The sequence below is a fragment of the Protopterus annectens genome, chromosome 4.part0 (assembly GCF_019279795.1).
Source record: "Protopterus annectens isolate FY-2018-M chromosome 4.part0, PAN1.0, whole genome shotgun sequence".
Lineage (NCBI taxonomy): Eukaryota > Metazoa > Chordata > Ceratodontiformes > Protopteridae > Protopterus > Protopterus annectens.
The window spans coordinates 456,906,933-456,921,920 of NC_056733.1; the positions used below are offsets into that span (position 1 = coordinate 456,906,933).

Consider the following 14,988-nt stretch of genomic DNA (forward strand, 5'->3'; position numbering starts at 1 on the left):
AATGAAAAATAGTTTCCTTTTTTCAGATTCTGGAAACCTTTAACATTCCATGAGTCTATTATCCACATAAAATACTTTTAAAATGTTAGTGTATATGTTGAATTTGAAAACGATACTAGATTCGGTATAATATCAGATTTTGAAATATCTGGAAGCAAACTAAATGCCCCATCCCTAACCAGTGCCTATCCACTATTCTCCTGGACCAGGACAAACATAGGTTTTTAACACTGTTTATACTTCTATTGGTATACATCAATCCTAAATGACTATTATATAATAACACCCTAACAAGATATACAAAACCTATGATAACTACAACTAACCCTACAAAAACTAACCTAAACATTCCCCATTAAACACTTGTACCTATCTACAGCTCTTGAACATATTAGTTAGTTAACACACTGTTATGTCTTACATACCAATTTCTTATTCTACCCTGTAATGATTTACATACATTATTAATTAAATAATTGGTTATATTATCCTAGAATAACTAACTGTCTTATCTAACTTTGCCTAGGTAAGTATAACATGTTAACAGCAGCATTGATAAAAACAACATCAGTAACATTTTTTTTCACCATTAATGTATTAATACTGTAAGAAATATATAGCTAACATAATGCACAGAATCTCTAGAACCACATAAAATATATATCCTTCCATTCCCTTAGGAATAGGAGAGTGAATTATACATGTTAACACATATAGATTATCATAGCATTAATAAGGAGAAAGTTTTTTTTTTTTTTTTTTTTTTTGTAGTAACATAAACAATATAACAGTCATTTCAAAGGCAGAAAAGCAAAAATATCAATAGTATATAATTATAACTGCATTTCTATCTTCAGGCACACTATCTAGATCCAAAATAGAATAACTGTAGTAACTTTATATTGTTTCTAACATTGTAGTTAAATTACTCTATTTAACCATATGTTACAGCCCAGTTTAAATCCTTACCTGACTAAGCTGACATTTCTTTATACAAATAAAAGTCAAACCTCTCTAAAATAGTCCAGGAGCCTCGTTTTGCCATTCTAAAAGCTTCCCCTGGCTCCACAGAGCTCTGGCTACTTCCTGGTATAAAAATCTTGATTTTGAGTTCTCGAAGGGGGACCCATTATGTGGACAGATTTCCGGAAGTGCCACAACAAAAGCTGACCCTCTGGAGCATTTCTAGGACTTCCTGTTGACTCACAGACACACACCGTTCATCAAGGCTGCAGGAGTTCATGAAATCTTTAGATTTAAGCTGGACCTGTAAGAAAATACTGGTTAATGATTAAACAGGGGCCTGGTGAGAAAAAGAAGCAAACAAAGGATTTTGAAGCCTTGAGGTATAGTAGCCATGGAATCCCAGAATCTGTATTGCTGTACACAGACTGAATGTTCCAGTTAAGCTTCTGAAGTTGGAAGGGATTTAAAAGTCTTCAAAAGGTGAGTTTTGCTTCCTTTTTGTAGAAACAGAATATTTGGCTCCATCAAATGTAAAGATTAATGTACTTGGATACTTCATCTGGAATTTTATATTTTTATCAATAAGAAATTTGCAGTAAGGGGCTAATGCTTGTCTGGCTTGTCTGATTTGCATTGGTAGATCTTGACCCATAGAAACTCTGTTATTTTGCCACATTACAAAACCTCCTTTCTTTTCATAGTTAGAATTATTTTATTTACATCCTGGTAATTCAGAATTTTGACATAAACCGGTCTAGGAATATTTGATGCTTGTGATTCCCTGAGAGCTCTGTGTGCTCTTTCTATGACTATTTGCTTAGCCATACCCGAGTCCTCGAACAATATTTCCAGTATCTGTGTAATGGTAGGCATTAGATCATTATATTGAATATTTTCCGGGATTCCTCTAATAATTATGTTGTTTCTTCTGGATCTTGCCTCTAAATCCAGGATCTTGGTCTGCATAGTTTGAATGTCCAGGTCATGAATATCTGTTTTTTTTGTAAGAAATGTTATTCTGTCCTCATTATCAGATATTCTATCCTCAGATTTATCTATTCTGTCGAGAATTTGACTGCATGTGGGCATTAAAAGCAAGTATCTGGTTTGAAAGTGCATTTAAAGATTCTTGTATGGGTAACAGTGCTGTTTTAATGTCCTCCATGTTAGCTAGCTGATCCGGTTGGTTTGTTCCTCCTGTTTTTAAAAGATCTTGTGGTTTTACAGTTTTCTGTCTTTTAAATGTAGAGTCTTTCTCTGGTGACATCAGCATTGATAATTTAGTTTTAGTTGTTGTTGTGTCCATATTTTTGTCCAGTTTTGACATCTTGAAACAGAAATCAGATAGATCCTTTGTTTATAGCTCTATTCAGAGTCAGGCAGACAATCAGCTTTAATCCTGTGAAATTAATTAGTTTTTCCTTCGTTCTTTTGATTCTCAGTCGTAGTTTGGTTGTAGTAGAATAGTTATATCCGGTAATTAATGCAAAAAGACTTGTAGTATAGCCTCAGGGTTACTTATTCTTGCGAGTAACTGGAGAGCTGTAGATGTACAGTGTCTACAGAAAGGCGGCCATCTTTGTCTCCCAATTAGCTTGTTATCTAAAACTTTCACAGGTTACTAGCCCCTAAAACCTACCCACAATTCTCTGTAAGATCTCAGGTGCATGGCTAAAAGCGCAGCAGCAAAAGCAAAAGTAAGACAATTCTCTAGGTCATGTCTATCATGAGAAAGGAAGAACTGCCGTGTGTATAATAAGGACGATAAATTTTCTCACCCGCGTTGATTATTATAGTAAGCACACAACTTTTAATTGTTGAGTCAAGGAGGTCTATCCTTATCAACCATTAAAACAGATTCCCTAAGCTTTTTCTCCTAGGTCGTCACCCTATGTACCTATAATCACTGTGTCTTCAAAGAAAGCTACAGACATGAACATCACAACTAGCTTATAGTGCCTTGTGAAAGTAACCAGAAAAGTGCAAGTAGCAGCCACACAAATATTATCTAAAGATGCATTTCTGAAAATGCCCGAGTGATAGTCATTGCTCTAGCAGTGTAGGCACACATTGTAGCACTGTTATGTTTTTCTAATATAGATGGCAAGCTCTACAGCCCAATTTTTGTTGGCAAGTGAATCAGAAAATAAGAGTCTTCCCTGACTGATTTGACTTTGTCCACATAAAATCCAAGCAGTCTGTGGAAATCAGTGCTATGCAACAGACCGCCACCCTTATTCAAGTCATTGGAAAATAACACAAAGTGGCTGATTAAGGTTCATCACTATGGTTATACTTGAGATAAAGGGTGGCTTAGTATGCAACAGCACTGTTTCCTTAAGAAAAAACGGGTAGGATGAATTTACAAGTAAGGCACGAATTTCTGAAATTCTTCTAGCAGAATATTTTCTCCCAAACATTTCAAATCAGCTTTAGCAGCAGGCTCAAATGGAGGAAGAACTAATTTATTAAAAGTAAAATACATATATCATAGAAGCATGACATCCCTGAAAGGAGCTGGGTTCTAGAAAATACCTTTCAAGAAAAAGTACAGTTTTGTACCTACCATAAATGTAGATGTTCGAAGATCCACATTGCTGCAGTCCTTACATATGGGTAGTCCGCTGTCCTCGGTCGGCCCGAATACCAAAGTATTAGGCTGACGTCGGTCATGGGTGCTCAGATCTGACATCAGAGCGTCAGGGTATAAAAGCGCATGACCGACGTCATATCCTCAGTCTTTTCTTGCCCCAGATGTCAGAAGGCCCTAAAAAGAAAGGCCACAGCCCAAAAACAGGATACCTCCCAAAAACATGCCCAACAACAACCATCACCCAAACCATATAACCATGCCAAACTACAGAGGGAAGGAGGGAGGTAAATTGGACTGCAGCAATGTGGATCTTCGAACATCTACATTTATGGTAGGTACAAAACTGTACTATGTTCTTCATCTCACATTGCTGCAGTCCTTACATATGGGTAGAATCCCAAAGCAGAGGTAAAGGGAGGATGGCAAAATCATAAAGCATTAGGGGCTGCTAAAATGCCCTGTAATATTGCAGTGGCAAATCCAGCCCTAGACTTAGAATAAAGAGGAAGGTGGTAATGCTTGGAAAAGTATGTACTGAACTCCAAGTGGCTGCTTCCAAAATATCTTTGTAGCTACCCCCCTTAGAAAGGCAGTAGAAGTGGCAGTAGCTCTAGTGGAATGAGGTCTGATTCCAGCGGAATCTCCTTACCATGATGGGAATAACAGAAAGAAATACAAAACCCAATCCATTTAGAAATAGTTTGTTTTGAAACAGGTTTTCCCTGAGAACCCAAAGCAAAAGAAACAAACAACTGCTGAGACTGCCTGAACCCCTTGGTTCTGCTCAAATAATAACGTAACTGCCTGTGAATATCCAAAGTATGCAAAATCTTCTCCCCTTTATTTTGGGGTTTGCATAAAAAGTAGGCAAATGAATAGTTTGGTTCAAGGCCACACTAGAAACCACTTTAGGCATAAAGGAAGGATTAGTGCAAAGATACCCTATCCTTATGAAAAATCAGGAAAGGTTCCACTGCCATAAGGGCCTGTAATTCAGAAACCCTTCTTGCAGAGGTAATGGCCAACAAAAAAGCAGTCTTCCAAGATAAATACTTTAACTCGGCAGTAGCTGCAGGCTCAAAAGGTTGTAGAGTAAGCTTTTCCAACACAAAATTGAGATCCCAAGCAGGAGTAGGAGCTCTACGTGGGGGTCTTATGTTCTTTGCCCCTCTAAGAAATTGCTTAAACAAAGGATGGGAAAACAAAGGAGGGTCACAGTCATAGTGAGCAGAAATGGCTGCAGCATGAACCTTTATCGAGGAGAAAGACAAACCCTTGTCCAATAACTCAGTAAGATATTGAAACACTTAAATCAGGCTTGGAAACATCAAAGTCCTTCGCTTTGCTCCAAAGAAAAAATCTCCTCCATTTATCAGCGTAAACTTTCCTTGTACTAGGCCTTCTGGCCTCCAAAATAACATTCAAAACTTGTTGTGGAAGCTGAGACCCTCCAGGGTCTAAAACAGAATATGCCAGGCTGTGAGATGCAGAGACTGAATCTTGACATTGAGGAAGTGATTGCCCTCCTGAGACAAAAGATGCGGAATCAAAGGCAGAGGCCATGGAGGCTCCCGTACCAAACTCCTCAGTAGTGGGTACCAGTGCTGTCGAGGCCAATCCGGCGCTATCAGAATCATGGATGGCTTGTCTATTCTGGCCTTCAGGAGTACCTTGGGAATGAGAGGCAGAGGTGGAAAGGCATAGACATGAAGATTGCTCCAACTGAATGATAGAGCATCCACCTTCCAAGCCGTGGGATGAAACATTTTTGTGCAAAACTTTGGCAACTGGTAATTTAGTGGAGAAGCGAACAGATCTATGTCTGGAGTCCCCATAACACTGTCAACTTTTGAAACACATGAGGATCCAGTTTCCACTCGTGAGGATCCACAATTTGTCTGCTCAACACATCCGCTAAGGAGTTCTGTGCTCCTGGTAGAAACCTTGCCTGAAGATTGAGGTGTAAACTGAGAGCAGTCTCCCACAAAATCATCGCTTGCCTGCAAAGAGGGTACGAATGGGTTCCCCTTGCTTGTTGATGTACCACATGACAGTAGTGTTGTCTGTTTGAATCAACACCTGTCCTGGGTGAAGTAAATCCTTGAAAGCCATCAATGCAAATTGGACTGCTAACATCTCCTTCAAGTTGATATGCAAATGTTGAAGTCTGACAGGCCACGTGTCTTGCACCCATTTTCCATTGAGGTGTGCTCCCCAAGCCTTGTCCGAGGCATCTGTCGTTAGAATCTGACTCGCCTCTGGTCGGGTCACAGAGAGTCCCTTGTTTAGGTGACATTCCTGGGCCCACCACAAAAATTCTTTCTGAATGCAAGGTATTATCTGAATGACAGTGTCTAGATCTTGGCAGTGTTGTGTCCATACATTTTTGAGATACCATTGAAGCTTCCTCATATGCAGTTTGGCACTGGGAAGCACCAGAATACAAGATGCCATGAACCCCAAGGCTTGAAGGACTGTCCTTGCAGTCAGCCTGGACTGTAGAGACATTTGATGGAAATAAAGAGAAAGGCTTCTTTGTTTGTCCGGGGTCAAAAAGGCCATCTGGGAAGCTGTATTCAGTCTCACACCCAGAAAGCACATGTCCTGAGAGGGTACTAGACTGGACTTTGTTTCGTTGACAGAATACCCTAGGCATCTTAACACTACCATCACATACTGTAGATGATGCAGAAGTTCGTCTTTGTGTTGTGCAATAATCAGGCAATCGTCCAAATAAGGATAAATCTGTATTCCTCTTAACCTGAAAAAGGCTATCACTGGAGCCAGAACCTTTGTGAACACTCTGGGCGCAGTAGATAAGCCAAAGGGCAATGCAGAGAACTGATAATGTAAATTTCCAGCCAGAAAACGCAGGTACCTCCTGCAACTGGGCCTGATAGGAACATGAAGATAAGCCTCTTTGAGATCCAGAGTTGCCATCCAGTGATCTTTTCCCAACAGAGGTAAAAGCTGTTGTAACGTCAGCATTTTGAACTTTGGAATGTCCAGATAAGTGTTGAGGATAGATAAATCCAAAATTGGTCTCCACGTGTTCCCTTTCTTTGGTACTAGAAACAGGCGAGAATAAAATCCTAGTCCCACTTCTGACAGAGGAACTGGCTGTATAGCTCCTATTTGAAGAAGTAAAGAAATCTGCTTGTGAGCCTCTATCCTTTGCCGAGGAGGAACGTCTGGCATGTCTTTGAAAGGAGGCAATGTATGGAAATAGAACTTGTAGCCTCGGTTTATAATGTCCAATACCCATTTGTCCTGGGTGACTAAAAGCCAGTTTTGCTTGAAGAGTGCTAACTTTCCTCCCAAAGGAGCTGCCAGGGAAGAAGAATCTGGCAGCTGAAAATGCAGGTCATTGGGCCTGTTTACGAAAGGACTGGCCCCTGCCCTCACCTGCAGATTGTGCAGGTGAACTCCAAGTTCTAGGCCTGAATGTACTGTGAGCTCTGCCCCTGCCACGTCTAGATCTACCCCTAGACTGAGAATCAGAAGAAGGGTAGCTCCACCCCTTAGTAGGCCAATTTCTACTAAACTTTGGAGGTTGCACCTCCAAAAAATATTTAACAGTCTGCATAGACTTAGCCTTGTCTTCCATTTTCTTCAAAACCGACTCCACACGGGGACCAAACAAAACTTCAGACTGTAAAGGGCATCCAGAATTCTAGTTTTAACATGCTCGGACAAATTCTGATCCTTAAGCCAGGCGTGCCTGAAGAACTGAACCAGTGGCAGCCACCCTAGAAGAGGCCTGTACAGCATCAAAACCACACTGCAAAGAATGCTTACCCAACTGTTCAGAGACATGTACTAAATCCTGCAATTCTTTACACTCTATGCCCTCTGCCAAAGCATCCACTTTAGATTTTAGCTGAGAAAGGAGGAAATTCTGATACTTCAACATATGAAACTGGCAATTTAAAGCCCTCATTGCTAAAGTAGAAGAGGTATACACCTTCTTACCCCATCTATCCAAAGCTCTAGCTTCCTTATCTAGAGGAACCGGATTCTTTACAACAGAAGCTCTAACACCCTTAGTCCCCTGACTAATAGTTTCTGGGTCCGCCCTAGGACTCTTATACAGATATTTATGAGCCTTCAGGCACCCTGTAATACCTGTCCGGTTTAACTGGCGCAGGAGGCAAAGAATCTGGATTAAGGGGAGCCTCCGAGAAAACATCTTGAACAACATCCAAAACAGGAGGTATAGCCAAGGGTCTATGCTGTGGTAAAAACAAGAATTCCCTAAGTCTCTTCCGTGAATCAGAGAAATCCTGTCCTTCCCACTTAAAATGCTCCCTCCTGGAATGCAGAGTTTCTGAAAATGAAAAATCCTCTGGAGGAGAAGCAGAAGGAGTGGAATCCTCTGCATCAGAATCCGAATAAGGGGGAAAATCTTGAATATCTTCAGCAGAAGAGTCTGAGTCATCTGAGGCCTGATCCAAACTTTCCAACTCTGGCTCCACCCTGGGCCTCTTATCAGGAGGGGGCATAGAACCTCTAATTATAGTAATCAAATCTTCTGCCATTTTAAGCATGTGCTTTTTAGGCACAGACCCTGAAGTACCTGGAGGGACACCAGAGGAAGGCAAAACAGACCTGCCCTTAGAAGAAGCCTTAGAAATAGTAGCAGAAGGCCTAACCACCTTAGGCATAGAAGGAGAACAGTAACCTGAGAGGCCCCTTCAGCTTGACCTGACTCCTGTGAGGCCACATCCTGCAAAATCAAAGTTTCCCCCTGAGACTCAACAGAAACTTCAGCCGGATCCACCTGCTCCACTGTAGCTTCTGCAGGACCGGCGTCCGAAACGGACGAATCAACCTGTCAAGGTTTCAAGGATTTGTCTTTGCGCTTCTTCAGAAGGCGTCGGAGGATCCGACGGCATATTATAATTACACCGCTTACCAAAGACTAACCTAGCACAATCTAACCTTCTTTTATAGTGCGCTTATTAAACCTAGCACAAAACCGACACCCGACGCCGTGGTCCGGTCCCAAACAAGGAATGCAAAGAGAGTGATAATCCCTATGCGGTATCTGTTTCCCACAAGAAATACAATTATTCACTTTTTCTGACATCCGGAATTAACTGAGGCAAGAAAAACAAAATATTCCCCAACGGGGTACTTAGCCCAACTTGGTTTCGGTCTGAAACTCAGAATACGAAAATTTCAGAACGCCGAACGGCACTTGCAACGCTGCTTCTGCATCGGACCATGCGGCAAAAAAGACTGAGGATATGACGTCGGTCATGCGCTTTTATACCCTGACGCTCTGATGTCAGATCTGAGCGCCCATGACCGACGTCAGCCTAATACTTTGGTATTCGAGCCGACCGAGGACAGCGGACTACCCATATGTAAGGACTGCAGCAATGTGAGATGAAGAACATCTTTGCAGACTTTTAAGCAAGCTAAAGAAAAAAATGCCAGAGCCCTGCTGGAAATTGAATATAACAGCAAGAATTACTTTTATAGAAGAGTAACTTAAGATTGTATCAAAAATCATGGAGACGTAATCTAAAACTGCAGACCCTGGAGCTGTGAAAGGGTTTAGCCCTCTGCTTGTAGCCCAAAGAGAAAACATGGTCATTTACTTCTATGTTTTTGGAGTATAAAGCCTTTGAAAAGGAACATCAATTTGTGTCACCTTAAGCAAGTATATAAAAATACTTGACTGTTTCTAGAACCTAAGTAATCGTACAGTTAGATGAAGGAAGTGAAAGCCTCATTGAGGCTTGCTAAACAAGTGAATCAATAGGATTATGAAGGGTCTCACCAATACAGGCCACATTCCTCTCCAGAAGAAAAGATGACAGCAGAGACAACCACACCTTTACAGGCCAGATAGTGACTCCGGAATTGTTCTGCCTGGTTTTGTAAATGAACCCTGGAATCAGGCGAAACTGGGTAAAAGTGTAAAGTAGCTTGGGGGACCATTTTTGGAAAGCCGCATTCCTGAGATGTTCCTCCAGAGGAGGGATGATATAATATGATTTGCTGTACTGGCACTGGTCAGGGATGCAAAATGGTTGCCAGAAGGTTCCCCCAGCAATGGAAGAGATTTTCTGTTATAGAAAGTTTAAGAGCAAATCATAAGCTATCATTAAACGGTGACTAAGCCTATCTGCTACACAACAGGCCTCTACAGAAATATAACTGCCTATCAGAAAACAATCCATTGACATAGCTCTTTCTCATACCATCATCACTTCTCAACAGAGAACAGAGGTTATCCAGAGAGCTCGAGTGAAGTCTGATATCCCACTTGTGACCCAGATGGTGACAGGACTAACAAGAAATAGAGTATAAAGGATTAGTCCCGATAAAATCACTTTAGCTAGCTGATCTAGGAGACTCTCTCTCTCTCTCTCTCTGAGACTATCTACCTGATTAATTGAATAAACTACTGGAAACTTCAGTAAGGTGTCTTAATTCTCCTGCAATGAGCACTTCTGAACAGAAGGGACAAGCCTCCCTGCACCCTACACTCCACAGTGGCACAGCCATGAAGAAACTAAAATACGGACAGCAGTGATGCACTGTGTATCATGTTTTCTCTTTTCTCCATGACCGTGTGACCATGCAGTTAGTATATTAAAATAAAGTGGAGGGAAACACATTTTGTAGGTGTATTTTGTATTTTTGATACATTACATTAAACATGATTAGATTAAATGTGCTTCAAGTTAACATTTTTGAATACTTTTTATTTAGATAAAATGTATTTTAGACAATGCTATATATACCCATCTGTCTATCTATATATCTATCGATAACACAAAGAAGGGAAAATACAAGCATATTGAGAGGAAGTTAATGCAAAAGAACGTCTGTGATAGGAGAGAAAGCAGCACACTGGAAACTTTGAATACAAATAATACTCATGCAACCTGCACTGTGAAACAGTTAAATATTAATATCCAATTAACGACAGAGCAAGGACTCTACACGTCTTATGCCACTAACTTTTCTGAGTGAGCAGACCTGAAAAACCTACCTCTTTATGCCAGTTGTTTAAAAAAGATCAAAATACTCTACAGTTAAGATTAAGAATTGAGATGCAAAGTAGCGCAAATTATTTTGTTTGTTATACTATTACATTACAAGAAAAATCAGCTGCATGGTGCACAAAACTCTGGAGATTTACAGCAAAATACATTTTGGAAAAGTACATTAGTAAAACTATTCATACATAACTTGTGTTTTCCTCAAATCTGCTTCTTCACTGTCGCTGTTCTACAGATAGTCAAAAAATTATGTTTTTCAGGTAAAGTCATGACTTACCAACAGCATCTTTTTCAGCTTCAGCCAAACAAGACCTAAAAATAAAAATAAATCAGTCTTATCTAAAATTATAGTGTAATGTAACTTGTAACACATTTTCAATACGGTTACATCAAATTAACCCAAGTCACTTAAGCAGGTCTTACTACCTCACAATTTAAAAGCTGTAGGAACTTTTTAAAATATTAATGCACATTGGTCTCATTCACAAAACTAAAGGAATACTGTCATCTGTGGTACTGCAAGATAAATTTTAAAAGTAAAAAAGGAATTTATTAGAGGTTGGAAGTCCAGGTAAGCAATATTCACCTAGCTATCAAAATTACTTGTTTACACAAATTGTAGCTTTCTGTGAAGCACTGTGTAAAACAAAGCATGACAGTTAGCAGCCCTGTATTTCTTGAGCAGTTATATTGGCTGACTGAATAAATCCATCTGGTAGGTTAATTTATTGATTCATTTTTTTATTTCTATTTCATAACCAAGTAAGTGCACTGGTAAAAAAGAAGTTATGGACTTACCATAATATTCCATCTGTGTTGTCGATCTTCATTTATCCTTAACGTGTGGGACTTGGTTCTGACTTTTGGAACCAGCTCAGCCGTTATAACAGCTTGTGTGAACCAAAAACTCCTCAGCTAAGTCCCTACCCAGAATGCCTCTCTCTAGATTACCTCAGATCGAGTTTGCAGCTATAAATAAGGACAAGGAAAAGTAATGCTATAACCACTGAAGAGGCTATGTCAAAGGTCATACATGAAGTAACAATTAACCTTGACTAAAATCCGTTCCTTCAAATAGTCTGAAGGATGGGGACGGAGGGTAGGGTGTCAAGGATAAATGAAGATTGACAACACAGGTGGAACATTATGGTAAGTTCATAACTTATTTATCTGATGTTGTCAATCTTTATTTATCTTTGTTTGATGTGTGAGATAGAGTCCTCAGCTACCCTGTATTTTAGTAGGCCTTATGGAAGGATATTCCTGAGCACCTTACAACCAAATGACACTTTTACCCTGCCCACCAAATCCACTTTGTAATGCGTGATAAAGGTATGTGGAGAAGCCCAAGTGGCGGCTGCACATATGTCATCCATGAAAGCTCTTAGAGTGGAAAACAGCAGACGTGGCTATAGCCCTTGCAGAGTGCGCTTTAACTGGGGCTGTTAACTGGAAGGTTTTCTTAGTGTACATAAAGGTTATGCATTCTCTTAACCACTTAGATAATGTGACCAACTTTCTGAAAAATGCAATTGCCTGTGAATATCTAATAAATGTAAGCAATATTATCCCTTGTTAGAGAAATTAGGAAAGAATACTGGCAATTCAATTAATTGATTAACGTTATCTTCGAATACAACTTTTGGAAGAAAGGATGGACTGTTTCTTAGTGGCACCCTGCCATCAGATATGGAAGTTTTGAGGATAACCCATGAATTTCTGCAATCCTTCAAGCGGATGTAATGGCTACTAAGAAAATGGTTTCCATGAAAGAAATTTCAAATCACAGGTAGTTAACTGCTTAAAGGGGGAATGGACCAAGGACTGCAAAACCAAAGTGAGATCCCAGGGAATGAGAGGTTCCCTAAAAGGAGGCTTTAATCTTAAGGTTCCTTTTAGAAAAACCTTGCACAGCTTATGTGAGATTAACGAATGCTCTTCAAAACCATTCTGGAAATTAGAAATAGAAGCACACTGAACTTTGATGGTAGAAGAAGAAGTTCCCTGACAGAAGAGCACATACAAAAATTGTAACACCTTTTCAAACCGTGACAAAAAAGGATCAAATCCATTATTGCATGTTCAAAAAGAGAATCTTTTCCATTTGCCGAGGTAGAGTTTCCTAGTGGAAGGTTTATGGGAAGATAACAAATTTTTTTGAACTAGGGAAGATAAGTTATCTCATCTGACAATCAATGGAACTGGAGCAACCAAGCTATAAGCTTGAGGTTTTGCAGACTGGGATGAACTAGGACCTGAGGATGGGAGAGGAGGACTGGATCAGAGTCCAGAGTCCATGGACATTGAAATAAGTAAGGCCAAAGAAAGGGGAACCAGACTTGGCGAGGCCAAAATGGGGCAATGAGAATCACCCTGCTCTTCAACTTTATGGCTTTCCTTAAGAAGAGGGGAATTAGAGGAACAGGGGAAAGGCACAGAGTAGTCCCGGGGGCCAATCATGAAGGAGAGCATCTCCTAGGGACTCCCCCTGAGGGAGGGATTAGGGCAAAGTAGCTACTGCACTTGTTCTTTTGGGATGATGCAAATAGGTCGCAGCAAGGCTGGCCCCAGCCAGTCTGAGATTGAGAGACCACTCATGAGACAAGAGTATGCATCTGCTCAATTTGTCTACTATCACATTCAAGCTCCCCAGGATGTGCATTACTACCAGAAACCAGTTTGAAGAGATCGCCCACTGCCACACCCTGAGGGCTTCTCAACACAGGGGTAAGTCTTGGCTCAGCCTTGTTTGTTGATGTACCAGACTACTGACATGTTGTCTGACTGAATTGCAATCATTCCTAAAGGGAAGGAAATTTGAAAGGCTTGCAACACTAAGAGCACTACCCTCAGTTCCAGAAAATTGATATGCAAATTGGCCTCTATTGGGGACCAAGTGCCTTGGACTGTTCTTCCCTGAAAATGCCCCCACACACACACACACACACACTCGATCTGGGAGGTGTCCATGGTAACTATGGCCTTAGTATGGAGTGAAAAAAATGGTTGGCCCAAAAGAATCTCCACAGATTCCATTCACTGAGATAAATCCTTCATGCAATGACTGGCAATTTGGATGAGGCGATTCAGGAGATGAGTGAGGATAGACCACTGGGAGGCCAGAACCCATTGCAAAATTCTCATGTAGAACCTTGCTAGCGGTACAAATCTGATGGCTGCCACCATAGATCCTAGTGCCTGCAGAACATGTAAGGCTGGAACATTGCTGTTGAAGAGAATAATGTCTACCTGAGGTCTTATTTTCTACACTCTGTGAAGAGGAAAGGAAGCTATGTAAGAGGTCATATTCAGACAGGCTGTTATGAACTCCAATTGTTGGGTCAGACTTAGCTGAGATTTGGGAAAATTCACTATAATACCTAGACAAAAGCAAATGCGTAGGTTGAAATCTCTTGTCTGTTCAAGTAGATGCCTGGTGGGAGCAGTAAGGAGCCAGTCATCCAAATATGGAAACCGTGCAGTCTCAGGTGAGCTACTATTGTTGCATACACATGGTGAATCCCCGGGGAGGCTGTGATGAGACTGAAGAGTAGAGCTATGAACTGATAATGACTGGCTCCCAGCCAGAAGCAGAGGAACCTCCTGGAGGGCTCATCCATTTTTATGTGGAGGTACATCCGATCATCTTTCCCTAAGAAGGAGAGAATAGACTGAACCATGACCATCCAGAATTGTGTCTGTTGAACAAACTTGTTCAGGATGCTGAGATCCAAAATTGGTCTCCAGTCCCCTGTCTTTCTGGCACCAAAAAGAACCTTGAGTAGAATCCGGATCCTATCTGGTCCGGTGGAACTTCTTGGATGACTCTTTTTTCTAGCAGCTTTTGAATTTCCAGAGCTGCCTGATCCCTCTGATTGGGTGGAACATCATGGATTCTTCTTCCTATTTTTGGAGTGAGAATGAAGGTAATGTAGTATCCTCTGGCAATGATCCTTAGCACTCTAGCATCTGTGGTTATTTTTTGACAGATTAATGAGTACAAGGACAGTGTTCCCCCGACTGCCCCTACAGGCAAGCAATCGGGCCTCCCTTCAGGAGCACTGGTAGGGTTTCCCTGAGAAAGAGTCTCTGAAACCCTGATTTTTGTGGGCCACTTCTGCAGTGTGATTGGTGTCTCCCATTACACCTCCCCTCTCTGTCCCCAAGGGGAGTCAGTACCACGTGTGTCCCGGAAAGGCCCATTGTTTTTTTTTAACCACATTTTTCTGCTTCTCCAGTTCCTGGAATAGGAGCATTGAGGATAACACAATAAGGTAGGAGAAACACAGTGATGAAGGAGACAATGGTGAGGGTAGGATTGTTAAAACAACAAGGGTGGACATAGACACAAAAGGGAAGGGGGGCACCTAATTGGGGGATAGGACTGGGTACCCACAGATGCAGTGTTTG

At 41.0% G+C, this 14,988-nt stretch overlaps 1 protein-coding gene across 1 annotated transcript in view; it reads right to left on the reverse strand.

Annotated features, from left to right (window-relative positions):
* Window positions 1-14,988, reverse strand: part of LOC122799370 (proline dehydrogenase 1, mitochondrial-like) — a 972,876-nt gene that overhangs the window by 755,659 nt on the left and 202,229 nt on the right. Inside the window, exon 3 of the mRNA XM_044068377.1 lies at window positions 10,856-10,890. Coding sequence (XP_043924312.1) covers window positions 10,856-10,890 — 35 coding nt within the window. The remainder of the gene's footprint in view (window positions 1-10,855; window positions 10,891-14,988) is intronic.